This window comes from Triturus cristatus, chromosome 8 (assembly GCF_964204655.1).
Source record: "Triturus cristatus chromosome 8, aTriCri1.1, whole genome shotgun sequence".
Taxonomy (NCBI): Eukaryota; Metazoa; Chordata; class Amphibia; order Caudata; family Salamandridae; genus Triturus; species Triturus cristatus.
The window spans coordinates 191,223,674-191,247,890 of NC_140591.1; the positions used below are offsets into that span (position 1 = coordinate 191,223,674).

Sequence of the window (24,217 nt, forward strand, 5' to 3'; positions counted from 1 at the left end):
AACGGGCAGCATTGGGGGCCAGGCGCGCGCCATCTGGGTGGGGGTCATCTGATCATATTTCTAAAGACTGTTGATTGGTTCATGCAGTGGCTTGCAGGATACCCTTAAGGGGCCCAGTGTGACAAAACATAATGAGTATTTGTAAAGCACACATTCACCCTTTGGTCTCTTGACCCTGAAATAAAATGTGTTTGTTAGCCAACTCAGTGATACTCATTTTATTGACCTTGAAGCATAAAAGACTGAGTGGACCCTCTGGGATTCGAACCTTGTACCACACGGTCGGACTCAAACCCCTGGAGAGGATGCATTCGTCAACTGAGTCACCAGATCGAGCAGTGTGGAATCTGAGAGGTTGTGAAGCAGGGCATTGCTGCCATCAATATACAAGAGTATGAAGGGTTGAACAAAATTAATGAAGTCACTTTCATGCAGTACGTTTCAGTAGTAGAGACAGGGTACTATCTACGTTTTCTTCATTCCTGGAGGTTGAGGTCTGTATCCACGGTGAATCTCAGTGACTTGAGGTTGGATGTTGGAATACATTCAGGTTCATGCTGTTGAGTCAGGCCTGGACTTGGGCTTGCTTGTTTTTCTGGACAGATAGCACAAATCCTGTTTTTCTGTGGTTCAGCTTCAGATAGGTGCTGGGCATCCAGCTCTGGATGAGGTGCGGGCAGTGTTTGAGGCATTTGATGTGTGGAGTGAAAAAGACTTTCAAGTAGTGTGTGTCATCAGTGTATTGGTGAATATTGATGCAGTTACCAGTGAGTACAGTGCCAAATGGCTATTTATGGAAGTTGAAAATTGAACCTTTGTGGATGTCCCGGGTGAAAAGGAGCTTTGGGATCCATGTGAACAAACCGGTGTCTGTTAGACATGCAGGAAGAAAACCAGCAAAGCATGTGTCCAGGAATTCTAATTGTATTATTCAGGGTGTTTATGAAGTTGGGATGGGTTGAAGGTGGTTCTGAGGACCAGCAACATCAGGAGGAGTGGGTCATCTCCATCTGTGGTCAGGAGAGCGTTGTGTACAATTTGTGTACAATTTGTAAGGTAGCTGTCTCCATGCTACAGCAGGACCTGAAGTTGGATTAGTAGTCCTGCAGTAGATAGTTGGTGTTGATGTGATCTTGGTGTTGTGTGTAGACTGCATTTTTCATTGACCTGGCTGATAAAGGAGAAGTGAGTGATGGACTAATATTTGGCAAACTCCTAATGAACTACAGGGGGTTTCTTAAGGAGTCGTAGCATGTGGCCCGTCTTGAGAACCTTACGGAAGATGCTGTGAGTGAGGGAGTCATCACTGATGGTAAGAAGGACTGAGAAAGCTTCTCTGGAGCTTTGGGTTTGATAAATGACTAGAATAAGACATCTTCATAAGTCATCTTCATTAGAGGTGGCTTTGAGGGCGTTGAGGATGTCTTGAGCTATCAGAGACTGGTTTGAAAGATGATCTTTGGGATATGCTGTGCGTCAGAATGGGTGTAAGGAGGGAAGAAGGTAGATTACATTGTACTTGTCTGTGGAGTGTGGGATATGAATATCAGGAAGGGTACTGATTTATTGATTGTCTTGAAGAGTGTTTTACTGCCGTTGGCAGCTTCATTCATGGTGTTTGTGTAGTAATTGGCTTTTGCTGATGGGATGAGTTGTCTTCTTGTTGTGCAGAGGGACTTCAGTACTGTGAGGGCATTGGAGCTTTTGCTTTTCTTCCATTTTCTTTTTCTGTCTATGATTGGGGCTTTTGTTGTCAGTGAGATCTCTGAATAATGTTTTGTTGGGTGTGGCGGTTCACTTAGTTTTCTATAAAACCACTGAAGTTGTTCAGAAGGGTGTTGACATTTAGGTGGCTGGTCGAAGGATGAGTTCAAGCTTTAGGTTGTCAAATACGTCTTTGAATCATCAAAAGGCGTGTTCTCTTTTGCATAGGTGTGTTGCTTGGAAGCTGAGCAAGCTGATGGGGATGGTGTGATGATTGGTCCTGTCCAAGGGGATGGAAAGTTTGCATTGGATGATGGTGATGTCAAAAAACCAAATCAAGGGATCTTCCTGGGGCTATGTTGGTTGGGTGACATGCTATGTGGAGAAAAACGTGTCTGATGTCTGTTTTCTAGCTTGCTCTTTTAATGATGGTTGTGGCAGGAACCCATAAGTGTCACTTTCTGTGGAGATGGATGCTGGGAAAACGTAGTATGAAAAGGGCAGATTTCCATGATGTTGGCAAGTCGTCTGGGTGAAAACATATCTGCCATAAGAAGGCCTCTATTAACCGAGCCATATGCTGTTCGTAGGTTAAATCCTAAATGTAGGTAAAAATAAGAATATCTAGAGTTTTGTAGTGTGTAAATTGACAAGATTTATCAAAAAAGGAGCACCAACAATCACCTCAAGTTCTGCAGTTTACCCTGGGAGTTCAAAGCAACGTTTGAAGGTTGCAGTGTATGGAAATAATAACTTTACTGATATGGGAGAATTGTGTCACTGGTATATGCATGTTATTGTGCTGTTTCACTGTTTTACTCTGTGGATGATGGACACTCAATTCCTAATTGGCGGTAGTGCTGTTTGGGTAAGTACAGTGCTGCTTTCATAGCAAAGACTATTTTCTTCTGAAAGGACATATTGATTTGTCCAATTAACTTTTTTGATTGAAACTAATACTTTATGTTATGGGGTAGTTGCTGGCTGCTAGAAGTTATTGTGCTAATTTTGAGGCATTTGATGTGACAATTTGTAGTTTTGTAGTAATTGTTTTGGGGTTACCTTCCTGCCTTGATGGAAAATAGCACCCTCATAAATGAAGATTTCTTTTCACCGGCCTGCAGTTACAGTTGATCTGGGACCTTAAATGTACTTGTATGAGGAGCCATTTCCTCAGCTGTCATAGAAATTAGAACAGAATTCCACCTGTAATGACAACGCTGGTTGATTTCCACCACCCGCAGTTACAAGTGTCTGTGAGCCTGGAATTAATGGCTCTGTAAATTCCAGCACAGCCCACTTCTGAACCCCAGCATGAGCACACTGGAAGCCGGCAATGCTGCTTCAGACAGTAAGCTATAGTTACTTCAGTTAACTATAACTGGTGAATTTCAGTGTTTTTTGAGTTTACAATAGTATCTTGTAACTGTTATTTCCATATAACCATAACATCACTTAAACCTTTGGTTTTTTCCAGTAAATATCAGTGGAAGTTTTAATGTACAGTAAGGTATTACCAGAACTAACTGTCATTTTAACCTTTTGTTTTTTTTCTAGTGAATTTCAGTGTTTTTTTTAACTTGGAGTAACAAGATAGAGCACTGTAATTGTAATTCAGGCAGACCTACTGGCTTTGTCATAGGATCTGAACAACAAAATATAAAAGAGAGACCTATTGGCTTTACCAGGGGATCAGTCCGCACATTACTATATATGAAGGTGACCTATTGACTTTGTCAAAAAGTCAAAACAATATTTTATTAATAACCATAATATAATGAATTCCTTATAAATAAACACATGGCAATAAATAATAATTGTCACATAGATAACCATACACATGTTTGAGAGTTTCTTTAACATTTATCAGGCCACGAAATACAGCAATAGAACCAACCACAAGGAGCCCCTGCACTCCAGCAACAGAACATACAGCTCCAGCTTGGATTGCTTTGACAACCATAGGGATCTCTCCTGGGGTCATGCATTCAGTGACCCATGGGACGTACTGTGATTTTGTTTTTTCTTTAGCATTCCTGGGGGCTGATGTGCTCCCTACAGCCCCCACAATACCTCCAATTATAGTTGATGGAGCCCCTGCCCCTCCTTGGACCACCACTTCAACTAGGATATTTAAAAACAAAGCTCATACGTGGCGTAATGGGGCGCTCCTGGGAGCGACCAGTGAATACTAAATGAGCGGCCTCGCCACTTCACTATTGAAGGGGTGAGTTGTCACTAGTGTTCTTTTTGTATTGTTTCTTATTGTGTGTGCTCCGGTCCCACCCAGGGCACCCACAGCCAAGGTTTATCTTTTTTCCTTTTCTTTTCTGGCAGCTCAGGGAGGCCGCTCCCACACTACTGCACCTTGTTTTTCTTTGTATTTTGCTGTGCTATTTTTTTTTTTTTTTAAAGTGTTATTAGGTTGGTGCCCTTGTCCCTCCTGCGCCACCCACAACTTTACAGCATTGGGGACCATGGGTGGGAGGTCCATGGCCTCCTTGCCCCTGCTGGCTCCCCTGCCAGCACCCTTCCTGGGTGTCGATGAGAGCTGGGTCCACAGCTTTGCTCCCGCTTGGCGGGAGCAGCTTATGTTTCTACTCCTGCCTGGTTGGAGCAAGCTTATGTTCTCTGCTCATGAGAGCGCAGGTAGGAAGTTAGGTTTGTGTTCCCTGCCTGCGCACTTGCAGCCAGAGAACAACAGAGAATCCTGAGGGATGGGTTCCCCGGGAAAATTAAATGGCTCGGGTATGGCTTTTTGCAGAAGGGGCTGCATATCCCTTCCAAAATAAAACCAATGATCCAGGCCCAAGGGGATAGGGTGCCTGGGGCCGTGAAACAGTTCGTCAACCGCCCGTTCCCTTAATTATGCGCTGCCCTCCACACCCCTGGGCCCTAGCACTTGCATGGGGAACCTAATTTAAAAAGGCATGGGCTGACCCTTTTTTTTCTTTCTTCATATTTTGCTGAGGTACTAATATTTTTTTTGTTGTTGTTGTTGATTGTGGCCCAGGCCATGGTAGAAAATCCCTATGGGACCCTCCCCTCCCCACCCCAAGGCCTAGGTACCTCTAAATATCTATATGTGTTTAGCCTCAGTTTCTCATAAACTACTAAACCGCTTTATACCAAAGCACACTTTCTGAGTAAAGGTCTAGCTTTCTGCCCGGATTGGTATGATTTCGTTCAGGAGTTTTGGCTGTATCTAATTTTTCTATGGGAAATTGCATGGGTTAAATGTATCTTGGGACTCCACCTTTGTCATACGGTCCCACAAATTTAGTAGGACTGTGTATTAGGTCAACAAAACTTAACCATAAAGAGCCTGAGTATCATTAGTAAATTTTGATTTGGCTAGGTTACAGAACCGGAGCTATCATGAATGCTGTAGAGAGCTGCGAATGAGATACAGCCCCGCAAGGAACCCGACATTCATCTTAAGAAGGAAGTTGGCTGCGAAAGCAGAGATGTGTGCACGCTTGCACATTAAGACGGGGTGCATTCGTTAATGAACGCAGACCGGCTTCCTGAGACATTACACCAAAGTATGGGGTTAGATCATTCCGACAGGGCCCGGCAGAAGGGTACTCCCATCATCCTCTTGATAGAGTTAAAGGTATTATCGATAGATAGAGCAACATTAGGAACAATTAACATGGTTGAATTATTTGTATTTTTCACCATTCTAATAATGCTTATAACAAAGAGGTGTTTCATCTGTCTAATAATCGCAGTTCATGTTTTACTTACAAGGTTTAGACCTTTTCAATAAACATTTGAAAATATATCAGTGCTTCTTTTTTTTTTGCAAAAGTGACAAACGAAAGGGTTAGATCGGTTTCCATGAATTCCTTGGGTATCAGTGTGGTCAAGTTTGAGGTTGCTGAGAGCATCTGTAATTTTGGAGTGTTAGAAGTTGAGATACAGTACTGTGAGCTAGCCGAACCAACATTTAGTGATAATCTGAGTAGACTCATTCTCTATATTGTGAAGTTTTGTTGATCTAATACACAGTCCTACTAAATTTGTAGGAACCATATAACACCTTTTTCTCTGGCCTTGCCAGATGGATCACTACAAAACATTACAGGAAGAAGCGAAGGTAGGTGAACCTTTTGTTTGGGAGGTTTCATGAAGATTCATCAGATGGGGCCAAAGTTATTTTTAAACCAAAGAATCAATTTGCGATGGAAACCTGATCCTAACTATAACTGCACAGTGGCGACTGCCACCGTGTTATATATGCACAAGTGCAGAGTGCAATATGCTATTTGTGACAGTTGTGTGTGGGGAGGGGCCATGTCTCGCAAGAGGTGAAGTCTTGGGTGAGGCACGATGCCCCTCCACTTCATTAAACATTGGTAAGAAATAGCATATCATAGTTTGCACATCTGCATATACAGTTCATGTCATGTTTATTCCATGTGTACTTGTTGTAACAAAAGACCATTATAGGACAGAAATAATTGGATTTATGCAGTATAGTAAAATCACTTTGAAAAGACCTCGTAACTATTAGGAGAAATGATTTTCCACGTAAAGTACATGTAATTTACAATGTGAATGGCATTAAAAGTACTTTTCTCATGTCAGGTTTGCTGTACTGTGGTTATAAACTCGAATTTGACCTTTGTACTGTGGTAAAAAAAAAGAGTGACTGTGTGTTTATTAGTACATTTGCTCTAAATAGCTTGTGTTATTGGGCCACATTTATTTTCACTGCCGGGATATACATCTCGTTTGCCTTTTTTAAGGATTGTGTGCTCTTGTTTGAGTCAATTGTGTCCAGGTGTTTATGAACCTGTGACTTGTGGCAGTTATAGTTTGACATTGGAACTGTTGAGTGATAGTGATAAATGCACCATCAATGAAATAGTAATATTGGCGATTAACGTGCTAATGTAGCCCTTTTTATATACTTTGGTTCGAGGAGCAATGTCATTTTTATTCTCAACTTTATTTTCAAAGGCTGGAGAGCTGATTATTGCCTTGCCTGAGAGGTGCCTTCTCACCACTGGAGCAGTACTTGAAAGTTACTTGGGTGACTATATTAGAAAGTAAGTTCAGACACAATTTGCAAAAAACTTTTATTTTCTCATCTCTGTACTGGTAGTCTGTCCTCCTATATCCTAATTGGAAATGTCTTGGTACTGGATGGGAACCTTGCACCGTACAAAACTGAATTCAAATGTGGAAGCTTAGATGCTTGTGCCGAGCATTATCCTCCTCTCCTCTATGACCAGGTTGTTTCCTTATATTGACACCATTTTCTGTTCAGTGGGGGCAGGGATCAGGCAATGCTGGTGCAGGCTTTTCTACCCAATTAGTTTTCAGTTTGTGGCGTTGTTACTGGTCCATCTTCTAAATAGCGAAGGCAATATGTGGAAATAAGTGATTAGAAGTAATCTACTAGTATTACTGTGGGTGCATTTCATTCTATCTTATTAGCTTATCTGCGCCAGTAAAGACAGAGACTAACTGACTAACTGTAAACAAATCAGTTGTAAGCTCGCCTGAGAAACGGCGGTCCGGTCTCAAGTAGTAAGCCATATCCCTCCTGAAATGGCCTCACCTGCCTTGAACGGAAAATGCTACTTACCCATTATGCATCTGTTGTTAGCATGTAGAGCTGTAGATTCACATGCGCCCACCCACCTCCCGGGGCACCTGTACCTTTTCCAGTACTATCTTACTTAGATACTTATACATGGACATCTCTATTCTACCCTTACTAACTCCATTCTCACCCTCTGCGGGAAAACAATCTAACAATCGAGTCGATGCCCATGCGCACTATCACCGAAAGAAGGAGTCACCTACCTCGTGACTGGAAAAGACTTCTTCGAAGGAAAACAAAGTGCAAACATCCGGACCCAACACTAGATGGAAGACTTATGCAAAACATGTGAATCTACAGCTCTACATGCCAAGAACAGATGCATACTGGGTAAGTAGCATTTTCCTTATCGCTTACTAGGAGAATGGAACTCTTTGGAGCTCTTCGTAAAGTGCATAATAACAGACAGGCATGGGATAAGGTAAAAAAAAGTGACAAAAACCTCACTTAAAGTAGAAAATCTGTACATTAGTGCATTAAGCCCATTCATTCATTAAGATGTTTTTTATTTAATCCAGTATTTTATGTGTTCTTGCTTCAATTAATCTAATATCTCTGTCGCTTATTTTGGGCTGCAGATGGAAGCCTCCAGTATCCCCGTTGCTTGCACTGTGTACGTTCTTGATGGTCGAAATATACGCTGGAGATGAGTCTCAGTGGAAGCCTTACCTAGATGTCTTGCCAAAGTCCTACTCCTGTCCTGTTTTTTGGGAAGAGTCTACTGTGAGTCTTCTTCCTGAGCCTCTGAGGGGAAAGGCCCAGGAACAAATAACCTCTCTCCGAGAACTGTACTCTTCTGCAGCCTCCTTCTTCGCCTCTCTGCAGTCCTTGTTTCGAGAGAGTGTGGAGAATATTTTAACCTATGAAGCTCTGCGTTGGGCCTGGTGCACGGTCAATACTCGGACAGTGTATATGAAGCATCCACAGAGAGACTGCTTTACCAGAGGAGTGGACGCGTACGCCCTAGCTCCATTCCTGGATCTGCTAAACCACAGCCCTAAAGTTCAAGTAAGAACGTGTGCTCCCTATATATTTACTTACTTATGTGTTTGTTTAGCAGAGATTAGAACGCTTCAGGTGTTTCATTGCTGTTGAATTGGAGGTTTCTTTTTAATCCAAAAAACATTCTGAGACTGTGTCTTCATTTATCCATTATGAAGTATATCTAGTGAATTTATATGTGCTCTACTGCACCCTGTAATATAGATTTATCATCAAGCCATAGGTACACATTGGGTATGAAAACCATATCATTCTATCATGCTTGGATGGAATAGTGTCCTCTATAATCTGTTGTAGAACATGTATCTATTAGTACACAAAGCGGTCCTGAACATCTTCAAGATTCAATTTAGTGGTATGCATTAATATCAGGTGCCATCACCAGGGAAATGTTTTACTGCTGACACAGACTCAAGTACAAGAGATCTGTAGGATATAAGACCATTTCTTTATAAGGATTGTTTTAGAGTTTTATGCTGTATGGACTTCGTAAATTCCTTCCAAAGAGAGGAGCTGATGCCTGAAATGGTGAGGTTTTTGTACATTTAAGTAGGCGTATTGTGCTGTCCGTTCGTGTATGTTAGAAAAGCTGTCTCTGTGATTGAGAGGGATTCCACGCCAGACCAGCCCTGGCAAAGCACTGGTCTGGGTTTAATGTTCTACGCGTTCATGATTCGCGCATTAGAGTGAGACACATGGGTGGTGTATTCAAGAGTGGTTAGAGAGGGCTGCAGTTCTAAAGGAGCCCCATATGCAAATCAATACAAAATGTTTAGTGGAAGTAGGAGGGTACATCTAGACAGCCAGTGGCATTAAATGATGGATGAATACTCCTTTGGGCTGACCCAAAAAGTGACTTTGAAAATAGCCAATGATTGAAAGGGGCAGCCCAAAGCCTACTATACGTATATTGTTTAGCAAGCAGTTTGTTTGATACCTACGCGGTCAAAACACGGACTTAAAAAGTGGGAAGCATGGAATCTTCTGTGAAAAGTAATAGCAGGATTGTGGCAGCGACTCAATTTTGTGAGCTAATTATCACAACAGTCAGACCATCCATGTAAATACTACATTAAATATAGTTGATTTTAAGTTTTGAGGGAGGAAGTGTGTATAAATTTGTAAGTATATCAAAAATGCCCTATTATACAACACAGTGTACTTGTTGATGTGGACTTACCTGTATTATTTATAGATTAGTGAAAGCGCAGCAACCATAGGTCTTCAGTTTTATAAATGTCTGTGAAAACCATTTACAAAGTGAAAGATCTGCACAGTGTTCAGACCTATTAGTTTAATAAGAAAAGGAGCCTGTTGCGCCTTCACGCTTGCAGGCAATGATTGTACGTGTGAAGCCAATGGGGGAAATCATTGTCTGAGGTGGTGTCTTTGTCCTGGTGTATTGTGGGTCTCAAGGAGGGATCATGAGCCACCTGAAACCTGAAATTCGTACTTTGAAGTTAAACAACTTCCAACATCCACGACTAACACTAGGTGGCAGAAGTGTGCAAAGCATGTGAATCTACAGCACTCCCAGCTACAAACAGATAGTTACAAGGTAAGCAACGTTTCCCTTTCTGTATTATTGAGATGAAAGGTTGTGAATCAAGCCTGCACAGAATACTGAATCTACAGCACAGCACTTTATAATGCACCGTCTGATAAAGGCTTGGTCCTCATTATACAGGCTGGGAATATAGTTTTATAAAATGCATGTGCCCACAGTGTGCTCACTTTTTACTTGAGCCAAGTTCAAGTGGAACCAAGGCTCCAGATTTGCAGATCCAGCGACAGACGCCTACATTCTAGTGGGTCCGTTTTCTGAGTCTAGCTTAGCATTCAGAACTGCAACAGTGCACTGCAGTGTATTTGGGATGCGACAGTGCTGATCCACACGAACAGCACACTACAGTGTTTGAGTGTGTGCTGGAAGTGTGTTCTATTAGTTTTGAGCGTGTGTGGGAAGTGTTTTCCATGCCGTGCGTGATGAAGAGCGAGCTGCAGTTATCAGCACTTGGCTGGCAGCTTTGATCCACTCCACAGGCTCCTTTTTTTGTGTCGATCATTTATTTATGTTCTCAAGTTAATTCTCTATGTCCGTTGTTGCAGGCGGTCGTCCAGTCTGAGATTTTATGGCTGAAACGGATTCGGGTGGTTAACAGGTGTAGAGAAAGAGCAAAGGTAGACTGTGCTACAGTTCTCCTTTATATGATTGCCCTTACAGGCCGCCTAGGAAGATGGTTTTCCAAGACACACTGTGTCCTTTATTCTTTTTACCATTAGCATTTACATTAGGATGTCAGTGCTCAGAGTATGTGACTGTATGGCAGGGGGTACTGTGTTAGAGATCTCCATTAAGCTGTGACGTGTGGCAGAAGCCTCTGGTCTTCACAGACTTGTCTGATTAGTGCTTAAGGGTGGTTGAGCTGGCTGTTAGAGCCTGCAATTGGGCCTTCCGCTTGCCAGCAAGATTCCACAGGTCTTTTCATGCATTCTACAGGACTAGTCCATGACCTTTGACCGTACTTATACTGCTAGGAGCTTCATATGCAGGCTTTGCCTGTGTGGCTTGCCTAATGCGCCACTTCATGTTCTCTAAGTTACTCTCTTTGTCTCTGCCCCTGGTGTCGATCGGTCCGTCTTCAGTTTCTAGTGTGCTGTTGGCATGTGTCCTTATTTCTATGCTATATAAATGCTAATTGCCAATAACTGTGACCTGTTCTTGTTGTGTGAGAAGTAATTTTGTGTGCAACGATTAGCACAGGAGTCACAAGCAGCTACAATACTGTGGTTTCCTTTTCTCCATTTTGAAAATACTTTTGTTTCATGTGGAGGGATCCATTCCCTGCACTGGCTTAAAAATGTGGTGGCTTGGATCACTTTTCCACCTGAACGTACACTCCAACAATTTTGAACTAGATTCATGTTTATTAAAGACTGGGATCGTGTAGTGTCTGAATATCTATAAGGGCCACATTTTGTGGGTGCCCCATCACAACCTGACCATCCCCTGGGAACATTGATTTTTCTACAGGTTTATTTAAGTGACGACAGTGGAATATCCATCATCCTGGCAAGTGCAACCTCATGTCAGAAATGTTCCCATGTCCTGATTATTGACATCAGGATTAGGGAATTCCGAATATAAAGTCAATTATTTCGATCGTAAGTAACCCCGTTGGCAGGGTTTTTGGGAATTGTGCTCCCATTTCCCATGGTCCTATATCACAGCCATAATAAACATCTTGACCATCAAAATTGTAACCTTATTTTTGTTTAGACATTTGCACAATTTGAATAAGTGTTTGAGTTTCGAGGATTTTTGGCAAGTAATTTTACTTTTAATTAGTTGATTTGTTTTGTGTTGAAGGTCAAATGTTCTCATTGTTTTATCCAGCCGAAACTTAATTACAGCTAACCTGGAATGAGCTGCTATGTCAAAAATATTTTTATTGCACTTATATATTTTTTTCTTGTCACTTCAGAAAATGTCATTGCGTTTCAGAAGCGTGATAACTGTGCATCTTTGCAGATCCTTCTCTTTAGCTTCCATTCACCCCTAAGCAGGAAATGAACAGGCTTTAACTTCACATCAGCCAAAGCCAAGCAGAGGGGCCTTTGTGTGTATCGTTCTGTAGCTATCTTGATGCTACTAGACTTCGTCTGATGTGTCACTTCACAGATAGAGATGTGTCCATCCAGTTCTTTGTTCTTTTCAGGTGGAAGCTGCCTTCAATCCAGAAAGCAGATGCTATGAAATTAGAGCATGCTCAAGCTATCGAAGATATGAGCAAGTCTTCATTTGCTATGGACCGCACGATAACCAGCGGCTGCTACTTGAATATGGGTTTGCCGCTGTTCAAAATCCACACAGCACAGTTTACATCCCTACAGGTGTGAAGGTAGCTCTATTGTGATGACATTGATGTATCTAAATAGTTGTGAACATGACGTTTTTTGACATGGTTGAATATTTCCTTTACGTGGAATAGTCCTGAAGAAGGGCTTGCAACAAATGGCTAGCAGCTTTAATCTTACTAACTTTTTCTGGGAGTAATCCAGTGATCGTGCCACTTCTGAAAAGTTGAACTAATGAATCTCCGCATGCATTGATCTGCGTGAAATCTATTGGAACAGTTGTCTGCTCGCTTGAATGTCAGAGTGGCTGGTTGTTTAATAGGTTTTATGGAGAAGGTGTATATAAGGGTAGCATGTACAGGCATCCAGTGAGGAACGATTCAGTGAAGAATGATAAGATTGTTTAAAGAGCTGTGAATATGTAAACTTGGAATAACATAGGGTTTCTGAGATACTTTACAGTGTGATGGGTGAAACTCACAAGTGGCTGCCTGCCAGTGCATCCTTTGAGCTGTTGAGCCCTTTGTATGTTCGGGAAGGCTGAGTTCATGCCAAGCTTTCTGGAGTACCACTTTGTAAATGATTTTGCTTTAGATTCATTGTATGCACATATTCTTAAAATCTGTCCTGGATTGGCCCTCATGGAACTACAGTTGGAATCTCTGCTTTAGGCTGGTGAAATCTCAGTGCATGCAATGATGGGAATGAACCTCATTCTTAAATCTGGAGCTGCCAGGATAATGCACTGAATTGCAAAATATCGGGGACACTATTTCAGATGAAACTCTGTTGTTGGTAATTGACCAGGTTGCCATCCCTACCACTCTGCTGGGCAGTAATGTCTGTGGTTTTGAAATTCCCTATTACTGCTAGCTTCCATGCATTATCATTTGGTAAAAATGTACCACCAGCAGAACACCTAGTTATCTACAATCGCAATTGGACGATTTTATTTTTGTGAATGGGGAAAGCCTGCGGTAATGCATTTACTGCCAGCAATAATTTTGTCGCTAGTGGTAACCCTTGAGTGGTTGCAGAGGGAGGTGTCTTACCACCAGTACATGACTGCCTTTCCCAGATCGAGCTCCCTATTACTGAAGCTTTATGATTTGGTTGCTTTTGTGGGAGCAATAAGTAGACATTCTGTAGCCTACAGCGGTTGTGTTTATTTTGTCTTTGCTGCAACCACGTCTTTCATTGCCAAGTGTCTGTGTGATTGGCACCTTTCTAGGGTGAATGTTGTGCGCCTGTGCCTTTGCCTGCTGAGATGAGGTGTATATATGTTATGACATCTGATTATTTTATGCATTGGTACATGGGTCTTAAAGACCAGTGTGGGATATTGTGTCATACTAAGAGCTGCCAAAATTTAATTTAATATACATTTTTGGGGTTTATAGGTAGATACTCACCTGGTGATTCAGTGGAAAGCTATAGATATTTTATCTGTGATGCTCCAATTCTTAACACTTGTTTAAAATCCCTTTTTATTTTGCAGATATTCTACTTCAACATTTCCCTAATACAGATAAACAGAAACATACAAAGCTTTCCCTGTTGAAGGAGCATGGCTTTTCATAGTGGGTGAATATGTTTTTATTGTGATTATTTTATATATTTTCCTTTCAAAGCGACATTTGGGACATGAGCTCTGTGAAGTTTTGCATGGTGACCGCTGCACAAATAATCCGTTTAACAGCGCATGTTTAATAGCCGGTCGTAGATTAAAAAAAAAAAAAAAAAGTATCTATTTCTTCAACGCGGGTTGGTTAGAAGCAGTTTTATCTTTTTTAACTTCTCGCGGTATACTCTATACTGTCGTTGTGGGCTCTCACTGTAAAACTCTGGACTGTCCTGACAGGTAATTTTGACTACGAATTACTTGTGCAAACTAATCAAGTAAAGGTCAGCCCTGCTCTCGGATGTATGGCTAGCGCCTTTTTTGTTTTTAACACAGGAGTACGCTGCCACCTTGTGGACGCTAGTGGAATCGGCTTCTAAAATCCTAGGGGTATGTGAAACGTCGTACACAAAACCATGGATGTTTGGAGAGGACAACATATACTATACATCAATTTAGGATTTAAATATTGATGTTGCACTCATAAGAAACATACAGTTGCATTACATGTTACATATATAGAATTTTATGCTCAACAAGGTTAAAAGAGTTCGCCAGAATCACCTGATTGCATCTAAGTGCCCAACCCGAGATTCGAACGCGCCGTCTCCTGGCTCCGCAGGTGGCCGCCTAGGTCACGTGCTGGGTGAAACGCACAGGTCATCTCTGAAACCACTAACACTGCCTCCTGTGCATGTTCTCTCTGTCCCATCAAGAGCTTCCATTTTATTCAGCCAGCTACCCAGAGCGGGTGCTTTTGCAGGTTGTCCCTTTCCTCAGTGGCTTTCCAGTGCACGCTGCATGGTTTTAAGTACATAATGCGAGGTGGCCACCATTCCTACTTTGAGCGAGATGGTGCAGAAAGGACAGGCCCATGTGAGAGCAAAATGCCGCTTTATTAGGACAGGTATGCAGATAAACTTCATCAACATAAAAAATAAAAAAAAATGAACAACCACTGCCTAACTAATACATTAAGTGAACATGTCCCCTCCCACTGTAAAACCTCCCCAACCCCCAACAAAAGCTCCCAACGTTGAGAACGCTCCCCCTTTCATTCCATTTGCCGTCCTTTTTGTACCATACTCAAGCGTCACTCTCCAACCCCACCCCCCCAGAACTCTCCCCCACTGACAAGGTCCCAACCCTTCCTGCTAGAGCGCGAGTGCTCTGCTTGTCTCCCACTCAGGAACATCCCCGAACAGGCGTTTTCGTGGCACCCCCCTTATATTGTCTTGTTCCATGTGGGAAACAACAGGATGTCTCTCCAACACCTGTTTCTGTCACTCTGAAGAGAAACAAGCAGTCACCCAACAGCCGCCAAACAAATCCGTGAGGCTGTTGCCCCAACATCCCCACCACTAACTACTACCACCTTCTGACTGCCAAGTTTTTCACCAACTCCACCTATATCTCCAATAAAAAGAACTTATTCCCCACAAAGGATAAAAGTACCCCATCTTGGTGGAACTAAGAAAAAGCTTCTTTATTGATATCCTCATTCTCAATCACACCTAACCCCCTTAGATCACAAAAGCAACTCAAATCCCCATTCACTTTGTGCCAGGCTTTTTCAAAAGCAGTATACTTAAGTCTCACACTATACTTGAATGTCGATTCCTCTGTATGGATGACCTTGGTGGGAATGCACAGGTCTTTGAATGACGTGTATTTTGCCACAGGCAGCCAATGGAAGCTTCCGGGGCTGAAATGATGTGAAATTATTTTTTAGTAGGTAGAGTGGGGCTTCAAGGTATAACCACAGCTGCAGTCTAGATGCAACAGTACAAAGACATGACATGCAGAAATCCTATATGAATGAAGATGTGGCCTAGGGCTCTTGTGGCGAAGAAGTTGCTTTATTTGATTTACCATTTGTTAAAGCTGCAATCCATGATCATGTCTAGATTTCTTTCATCTGCTGAAATGGTAGGAGATGGTTAATGTTTCTGGGGTCAAATTATGCCCAGTTTCCACTGGTCACGTTCTAGGTTTTGCAGTTGAGCTTAAGGTGGCTGTGTGCCACTTCTTGATTCATATCTTGGAGGCATTTGCTTAGTTTGAGGATGATTTACGTGTTGTCCACATAGTTGTAACTCGAAGATACTGTTTTGTTTTGGGGGGCTCATGGCGGGCTGGATGATTGGATTATGCGGTGGTAAGGTTGTGTGCAGTTTCATCAAGAGCCAAAAGCCAGTTACTGGAGCAACATCGATTATCTTCACTCACTGCGGGGAAGTGACAGGTTGGTAGGGATGGTATTTCCCTTTGAGGGTTAAGTGCGGATTGGTCCAAGGAAATGCTGTGGAGTGATTAGTCATCCACCTCCTATCAACGGACATCCTTCAAAAGTTCCTAATCCCGATAGTCCAGATGCCTGCTTGCTGTGTGTTCTTGACAGAGACGTTAATGATGTGATGGGCGCAGACCAAGGTAGTTGAGTGGCAGCAAAGGAGCCCGACCAACCCTGCTGCATTCATGGGTGCATTCTATTTTAATGATGCATGAGGAAGTGAGACACCTGGGTGACTAGGTGTATTTCTTCTTTATGGGACCTTGCACTTGGTTTTCTGGGCTGGATAACATTTTTCTCCTAGACACAGAAATGATCAAAATATGATTTGATTGGTTTGAAAGATTTGATGCATTCCAAAATTGATAGTTAATCACAGGATATAGCTCAGTTGTGAAATGGTGTATGGCATTATCGAGGTATGACAATTGTCTCAAGCAGAGAAACCCAACCGCGTCCCAGATCACAATGAAAGAAAGAGCACAGGCCATAAACCAAATTCACCTTGGTAAAAACCCCAGCTTCAAAGGATGCCCTGTGAAAATCTGGCAGAAAGTGGACCTGCCTATGTTAGGATTGAATAACCCAAGGCAGGTGGTCTTCTATGCATGGTTCCAGTTGATGTCACATGCAAAAGTATTATTACAGTGGATGCAAGTTCGATTGGGTTTTATCTCAAGCCCAGGAGGGTGGCGAAAAAACAGCCACATTTGCTTCCTGATCATTAACACATTCTAAAAGAAATTATTCAGTTATTGAGAGGGAGACATTGGCAGCAGTTTGGGCTGTTGAGTATTTTAGGAATTATATTTGGGGCCGCAAGATAATACTCTGCACCGATCACAAACCATTGATGAAATTACTTTTACTGCGGTGGGGACAAAGGGTAAGAGAAATTGGCCCAGTTAGCTTCTCGTTTGCAAGAATATCAATACTGCATTGAATACATTGCGGGTTGGCGCAATATTTAGTCAGATTGTTTGTCTTGATTACAAGATGTAGATAGAGAACGTGATTACCTTTGCAGGAGCAAGATGTAGATAGAGAACATGTGCAGATGTTTAGAAAGGAAGAGGCTGTTGCCAGTGTTGATGATGTGATGAAGTGTACTCAAGGTGCAGTGCGAGAGGAAGAATGGTGTAGAGGAATGGGGGAATTGTATTCTTTTGAAAGAGGTAATGATGTTGATTTCAAGAGGTGGCAGGAGAGAGAGTGCAGTGAGTCGTCCTGTACAACCATTTGTGAAAATATTGGAGGAATTGTCTGTGGTTGTTTAGAATATAATGATGAGATAGGGAAAATGTGTTCCTTCGGAAAATCTTAAATTTAAGTTGTTCAAACAGGCGCATAAAGGTTATTTGGGTCAGACGTTGACCTAGAGGAGACTGAGAGAAAAAGTTTGGTGGCCTGGCTTGGCTGGTGATGTAGAGAGATGTGTAGATTGTAAAGAAGGAGAGAAAAGGTTGAAGGCGCAGAAGCGGACCATTTTGGGTGGGATATCGGATCATGGGAAGGTGTGGCACAGTACATGCATGGATTTTATTGGTCCTTTAAGTGGTGTTGGTGTGGAAATAAAATTTGCGCTGCCTGTGATAGTCATTCAAAATGGTTGATAGTAACATTTCTCAAGGAGATTACTACCAGAACAACCATAAAGGCTTTGGAGGATATTTTTAAAGACTAGCGATTTCCTTTAAGGCTTATAACAGACAATGGGACACAATTGGTGTCGGCAGAGATGAAGCGTTTTGTAAAATTCTTGCACATCCTTTTACAACCCACAGGCAAGTGGGATGGTTGAGAGAATCAATCATATGGTGAAGGGTGCCATTCAGACCGCCTTGAATAGTAGAAAAGATTTGTTTACAATAGTTATGCATTTGATTTGAGCTTATTGTACCACAAAAAATGGTGTCACAGGAATGATGGCATTTTGATCTTATGAGCGAAACAAAGGCTATAGCAAATACATTTCCTGTTTGGATGCCATCCTTAGTGCAGGGTGAAGGAGTGGTTTCTATTGCTGAGAAAGTGTGGGGAAAGTAATATTAAAGTTGGAGATTTGGTGAAGGTGAAATCTGGATGAGTGTAAGGTGGTCTCATGAAGTTTTGGGGACCATACAAATTTAGAGATGTGCATGAATTCTTTGTTGTATTAGAAAATGGTGAAAAATAGAACTGAAGAAGAATGACTTTATATCGTAAGACTGGTAGACCCTGCGATGATGAAAACAAGAAGCACGGTAGTTTTTTGTGAATGAGTGATGATGTTTTGGGAAGGAGAAAGAGTGAATCTGGAATGGCTCCGAGAGAAGTTGTAACAGGAGGAGACAACAGGGAACAAGTGGTGCTGATGCAGGATGTCACGCTGGACATTTGTGGGGGAGAAAGAGCACCAAGATTTCGGAGTCCCCCTGAATATTTACATGAATATGTAAGGTAGTTTTTTTTTCCTCCTCAGGATTTGTGTCATCGTTTAAAATTACATTACATTACTATGTAGATTTTCTTTTTTATAGTAATTGAAGTTTGTGTTTTCTTATTTCTCATCTAGTATTTTGTTTTTTAAATTATCATATTTTTTTTTTCTATTTTATCTTTGTGTTGATTTTTAATTTCTGTGTTTACTTGTTTTATAAATATAGTGGATGTGTTGTAACTTGAACTAGCTGTTATCAGAAAGTTAGAATGGGAATGTTCTTTTAGGTGGGGAATTTCAGAGAAGTCAATTATCTGCTGGCTGCTGTGTGAGCTCCATGTTTTGCTGTTCTTTCAAATAAGGTGTTGGCCTACTCAGAAAAGGTCAACAAGTTATTTACGAACTGATTCCCCTTTTTGCAGCTGACCCTGTGCTCCTAACTTTAAACTGTGAAATAAAAAATTCACTATCTAAGCTTACACGACGTCTGGAATATGTTTATTAACAAAAAGCAAACAAGTTAGTAATCACAAACTAGCTAATTTAGCACAGGTATTGAGATTATAATACTAGCAAACCTTTAAATCTCATCACTTTTTTTTACATGTTCTTCATATAGGCAAAGGAAAAGGTCTCATCACAGAGAGTGAAACTACTGATAATAATAGCTGGAGCAGATGTCACTCGTTCTTATGAGAAAGCAGTAAAAAGACCTTGAAACTGAGCTACATACACGGTAGAAGCGCCACTGATGAGCTAACAAGAATCCAACTTTCTCCCTTACAAGTGCCAAAACGACAGCAAGGCTCAGGCCCTCGAAGGCAACCCAGGCCTTTCAGCTGGGTTGGCCTTCACTCCTGAGAGTCACTCCACCTGTGGCTGCATGCGCAAAGCCAGATCCTCAAACACTACAGCCACCTTCACAGACAGAGAGTGGTTTGCCACACTAGGTTGTTGGATTTATTTTTTTAATTTTGTTTATTGCATTTTCAGAAATACAAAAGAAAAGATGTCAATTTCAAAACAAACTTAAACATACAGGGATATATTATGCATCGTTAGTTGGCGATAGGATTAACAAAGTCGTATTCATTACAGTTGAGATCATTACTAATACAAGCACTGTTCATTTATGCTTCAGAGGAGGCAGAGTCTTCACCACTTCCATATTCGGGGTCATTCTATGATACACCTTGATTTACATTCAATCTACCTCTTCAGGATGTAAAAGCAGGTAGGATCGGAGTTGTTGCCGGTTATTTTTGGGTCTAGAGGCAAGTAGTTGCATGGAGGCGTATATATCACTGGGAGTGTCACAATATATTAGGTCCTTCACCCAGGCCTTAATCGCTGGGACCACAGAGCTGTTCCAGTGTCTCGAAACCTTCTGTTTGGCTAGCAGTAGGGCAATAGCTGAAAAGCGGCGTACGCCAGGATTGAGGGGCTTCACATATCCCAGCAATTGCATTAACGAGGAGGAGGTCAATTCAGTCTCCATCATCTTGGCTAGATAGCGGAAGACTTCATTCCAATATGCCAGCACTGGCGTGCAGTTCCATGTCATATGGGAGACGTCTGGAGCCTCCGTTACACAATAATTTGGGTGTAATGTATTCTCTATGTATATATTTGAAGTGTAGAATCTTATGGCGATGATTAAAGGAAACATACCGGGTCTGTTCGCAACAGTAGGTCCATGTTTTATCTGGTAGGGGGTGGCCCAGATCATTTTCCCAAGCCGTTCGTGCCCCTGTGCCCACCTGTGGTCTAAGTGTAAGAGCCAGATGATAAAGCCTAGAAACTAAATGGGCACCAGAAGCAAAGGTAATAACGAATAAGTGGTAGGATGTTTACCGGCTCTGCAGTGGATGCTTGCAGTGCAGCTATCAACGAAGTGCGTATTCGGTTCACCAGAAAGCTGTCCTTATAGGACACATCACGTGCCCCAGTAAGGCCTGGGACAATACGCACCTGGGCGCTCTGAAAAAGCTGTCCAAACATGTGCAACTCACACTGAGCCAAAGTCCTTTTGGTCAGAGTCTCCATAGTCTGGGAGAGCCATGGGTTGCCTATCGGGGGTATATGTGGGTAGTAAATGAAGAAGCCGGCATAGTCTTGTCCAGGCCCAGAATGTTGTTTGGAGTGTATTTCAGAGGGTGTTCTGGATATTCCGTGAGGTATAAGAGCATAAAGTGAGTGGGGCCTGGTCTGGCCTGGCCCCATTCTGCTTTCAAGTATTGCTGTCGAGGGTCGGGATGGTACCAGTAATATGCATAGTGCGCTTTCGTTACCTGAAAGTATTGGTAAAAGTCCGGGACCCCAAATCCGCTGATGAGCATACCATGCAATGTATCAAAGAATCTAGAGTTGAGTGGCATGGGAATATTAAAGAAAGTAGTAAAGAAATCAAGGGACAACCACTATTTAAAAAATGGTAATCCTTCCGGCCATAGACAGGGGAAGTTTGATCCATCTGTTGCTTTTCTTCGACAAGTGTTCGACTGTAGGATCCTAATTAAGCCAAATCACTTCTGCTGCACTTTGGTGCAAGTAAACTCCAAGATATTTGGGGGAGGAGGGGGAGGGGTAATTGCACCACCGAAGAGGGCACTCTAGAGCAAACCGGGCCGTGGCTTCCATCAGTGGAAATATTTCAGATTTGGCCCAGTTGATAACAAGCCCAGAAAAAAACCCAAAACACACAAATTTCTGGAGATTAGTCTCAGGATCGCGAACGAATAGTATGACATCGTCTGCAAATAAGGACGCCAGCACGGGGCCCCAATGGAAGCGAAACCCATGCTGCAGGTGTCGAACCAGGGGCTCAATTGCGATAATAAAAAGTAGTGGTGACAATGGACAGCCCTGTCTGGTCCCCCGAGACAACTCAAGTTGATCCGAGAAGCCACCATTCATATGGAGTCGGGCAACGGAATTTGTGTACAATAGGCGGACAAGGCTCAGAAAATGTTGGGGAATGCCGAGTTTCCGCAGGGTGGCATAAAGAAAGGACCGCTCCAAGGAGTCAAATGCTTTTTCAGCATCTAATAGTATTGCCGCTGCTGGGAGTTCGGGCATGATCTGGTTAATTGGTAATGGTAGTTAAGGGCGATGATCAGATGGGGAGGGGCCCAGGGAGCAGCTCAAGGGTCCAGCGATTGATGAGCCCGTTCGACTGCAAATGTAGATGAGAATGCATCATTCCAAAACAGCTCTTTTAGTAGACGTTAGACCTACTCATTCAGGGGGCCTATGTTGATGGTCTCCGCCACTCCCGCTATGTGGATATTGTTTCCGTGCGATCGCGTCTCTAAATCCTCAGCTTTGGCGGCAACAATTTTAAGTCGTCATTCTGTACGCTCTAGTCGTTTAGCCATGGCTCGCTGCGCATTCTCTAACTCCGCCGCTTCAAGGCGGGTGTCCTCTTGGTCTATGAGGCTTCGCACATCATCGAGCCTGATGACCAGTGTGTCAAGGCGCGTGTCGATGGCCTTGAAGCCGGCACTTAGCTCTCCCATAATAGCCGCAGTGCCGCCAGACTGAGGCCTGTACCTGGGGGCCCTCGTTCGGTGAGCCTGCATCTTCCTCGCGCCTGGGGGTCCTTGTGGACTCAAATGAGATTTGCCGCTGTTTCGGGTCTCCCGTCCCCATAGTGCAACAGAGACCAGTATTGCGTTTAGGCAGGGCAGTCCAGGTTCTTCAAGCCGGTAGGGGGGGGGTGGGTTTATTTGTTGATACCAAATAAGTGCAATGGTAGCTTTGGGGATAGTATCATAGAGGAGTGCAGTGGTGTGTCTAAGCAAGGGGTCCACCTGGGCACATATCCATGCAGGGCTCTGTGTGGCTGATGTCCCTGCTACCTGCCGATATGACCGTCAGCTAACACAATTCTGCAGTGCAGCAGGTGTAGCGTGGGGCAGCCGATTTTCACCTATGCGCTTCAAAGGGGGCTCAAGTCCTCAATGCAGCTCAGGCCTCAGTCTGCCAAAAGAAGGGGGGGGGGCACCAAGAAGAACAGCCGCACCAGCGGCCCCAACCAGGCCCCTAGCAGCAGCTCAGCACCAGCAGCCATCGGTTTGTCACACCCGAGGCCCCACTGCTGCCGGCATGGTGCACCAACGTCCGCAGGCTCGGGAGACACAGCAGCAGCCTGGGCGCTGTAGGCTGTACCAGGACGAAGGCCTAGCCCGCCGAGAGCTCGATGCGGCAGGCACAGGCCACAGCTCTGTGCCCGGAATCAGCAGAAGGATCCGCGCTCACTTATTTAGGCCCCCACGGTACGCAATGCCACCACAGTGCGCAGTGCCAGGAAGCCACCCGGGGCATACCACGTTTCTCGCAGCATCACAGGCTGCACCAGGATTCAGGCCCAGCCCATCGGGAACCAGGCAAGGCAAATGGAGGCCGCCATAGAGAGCTCACTGTCGTGGCCCAGGGCCAGGAGGCAGCAGAAGGGGTCCGCAGGGCCGGCTTTAGGGTAGTGCGACTGGTGTGGCCGCACTGGGCGCTGACGTGTGAAGGGGGGTGCTCTGACCTCAGGGGGGTGCTGTGTTTAGCAATATCTTATGATAGGAGAGATGAGGGGCACTTTTGCAGGTGGTAGGGAGAGAATACAAGGAGGCGGTCATGGAACGAGGGGGCGCCAACGGTGATTGTCGCACCGGGCACCACCATCGCTAAAGCCGGCCCTGGGGGTCCGTGCCTCAGGTCTCCTGCAGCCTGGTGGTGATGAGGCCCCCGGGTCGGGGCGCGTCGGCCGCAGGTATTGTTGATGCCGGCAACCCCGTCCTCCGGCTCGCCCTCATCACCGTGGGGCTTCCAAGTGCCGCATCGGGTTGCTGTCCTTTCAGCTTTCTGCACAAGGAGGCATGCAAGCAGCCTGCCATCAGCCCTCAGGGGTCACCAGGGGGCCGGGAGTCCTCTCACTCCACTGGTCTTGCCATGAGTCCCGGCCTTGAGCGATAGGGTCGTGAAATAAGAGCGGCGGCTCCGGAGCTTCAGAGACATGCGACCAACTTGGTGCACATCCAGGCCACGCCCCCACCACACTAGGTTGATGAACAGTTCTGGCTCTCTGATGCATGGAAGGGACAGCTCTTCATTCTTTGCTGCCTTCCACCCTGGGGCTGGTTCACTCCCTCTTTATTGTGCACCTCGACCAGCTGGTTGCCATCTTTTTTGCAGCATGGAGCTGAGTATTGAGTAGAGGTCTTGTGGGGGTGATTTGATCCACAGGGTATACTACTTTTCTTGAGACACTTCGCTTGGGTTAACACACATTCAATGCCCCTTCACTTATCCCATCCATTCTCTCGTATGTTTTACTGTGTGGACGTTTGCCAAAAACATAAATATGTTCAAGATATATTTTAGGCCAGATTCAGTTTATTTACACGTCCAGCTCATCGGCTTTGGGTACATAAGTCATATGCCAAGGTTTTTATATAGTAAACTTATAGCTAATTGTGAAATCTCTGAGTAACTAATTGCAATTTTCAGTTCTGAACTCTCATGACAGAAACCAGTATGTTTGTTGTTCTTTTACTATTTTCTGTGCACATTTGTGCTAACAGCTTCACTTTATTTACTTCCGTTTTGGTTTTCAGCAACCTAACCTTTGGTTTGGATGGTCCTTCGTGGAAGTTCCTAGTGGCTCTCAGGTTGCTTTGCCTAGCAACCGAAGAATTGTAAGTTTTATGTTGT

At 43.6% G+C, this 24,217-nt stretch overlaps 1 protein-coding gene across 2 annotated transcripts in view; it reads left to right on the forward strand.

Moving 5' to 3' along the window:
* The window catches only part of SETD4 (SET domain containing 4), a 93,569-nt gene that overhangs the window by 48,292 nt on the left and 21,060 nt on the right, over window positions 1–24,217 (forward strand). For both annotated transcript variants that reach the window (XM_085621307.1, XM_085621308.1), the window contains exons 5-9: window positions 6,673–6,761; window positions 7,900–8,329; window positions 12,043–12,217; window positions 13,680–13,761; window positions 24,121–24,201. In XM_085621307.1, the coding sequence (XP_085477433.1) occupies window positions 6,673–6,761; window positions 7,900–8,329; window positions 12,043–12,217; window positions 13,680–13,761; window positions 24,121–24,201 (857 nt within the window). The remainder of the gene's footprint in view (window positions 1–6,672; window positions 6,762–7,899; window positions 8,330–12,042; window positions 12,218–13,679; window positions 13,762–24,120; window positions 24,202–24,217) is intronic.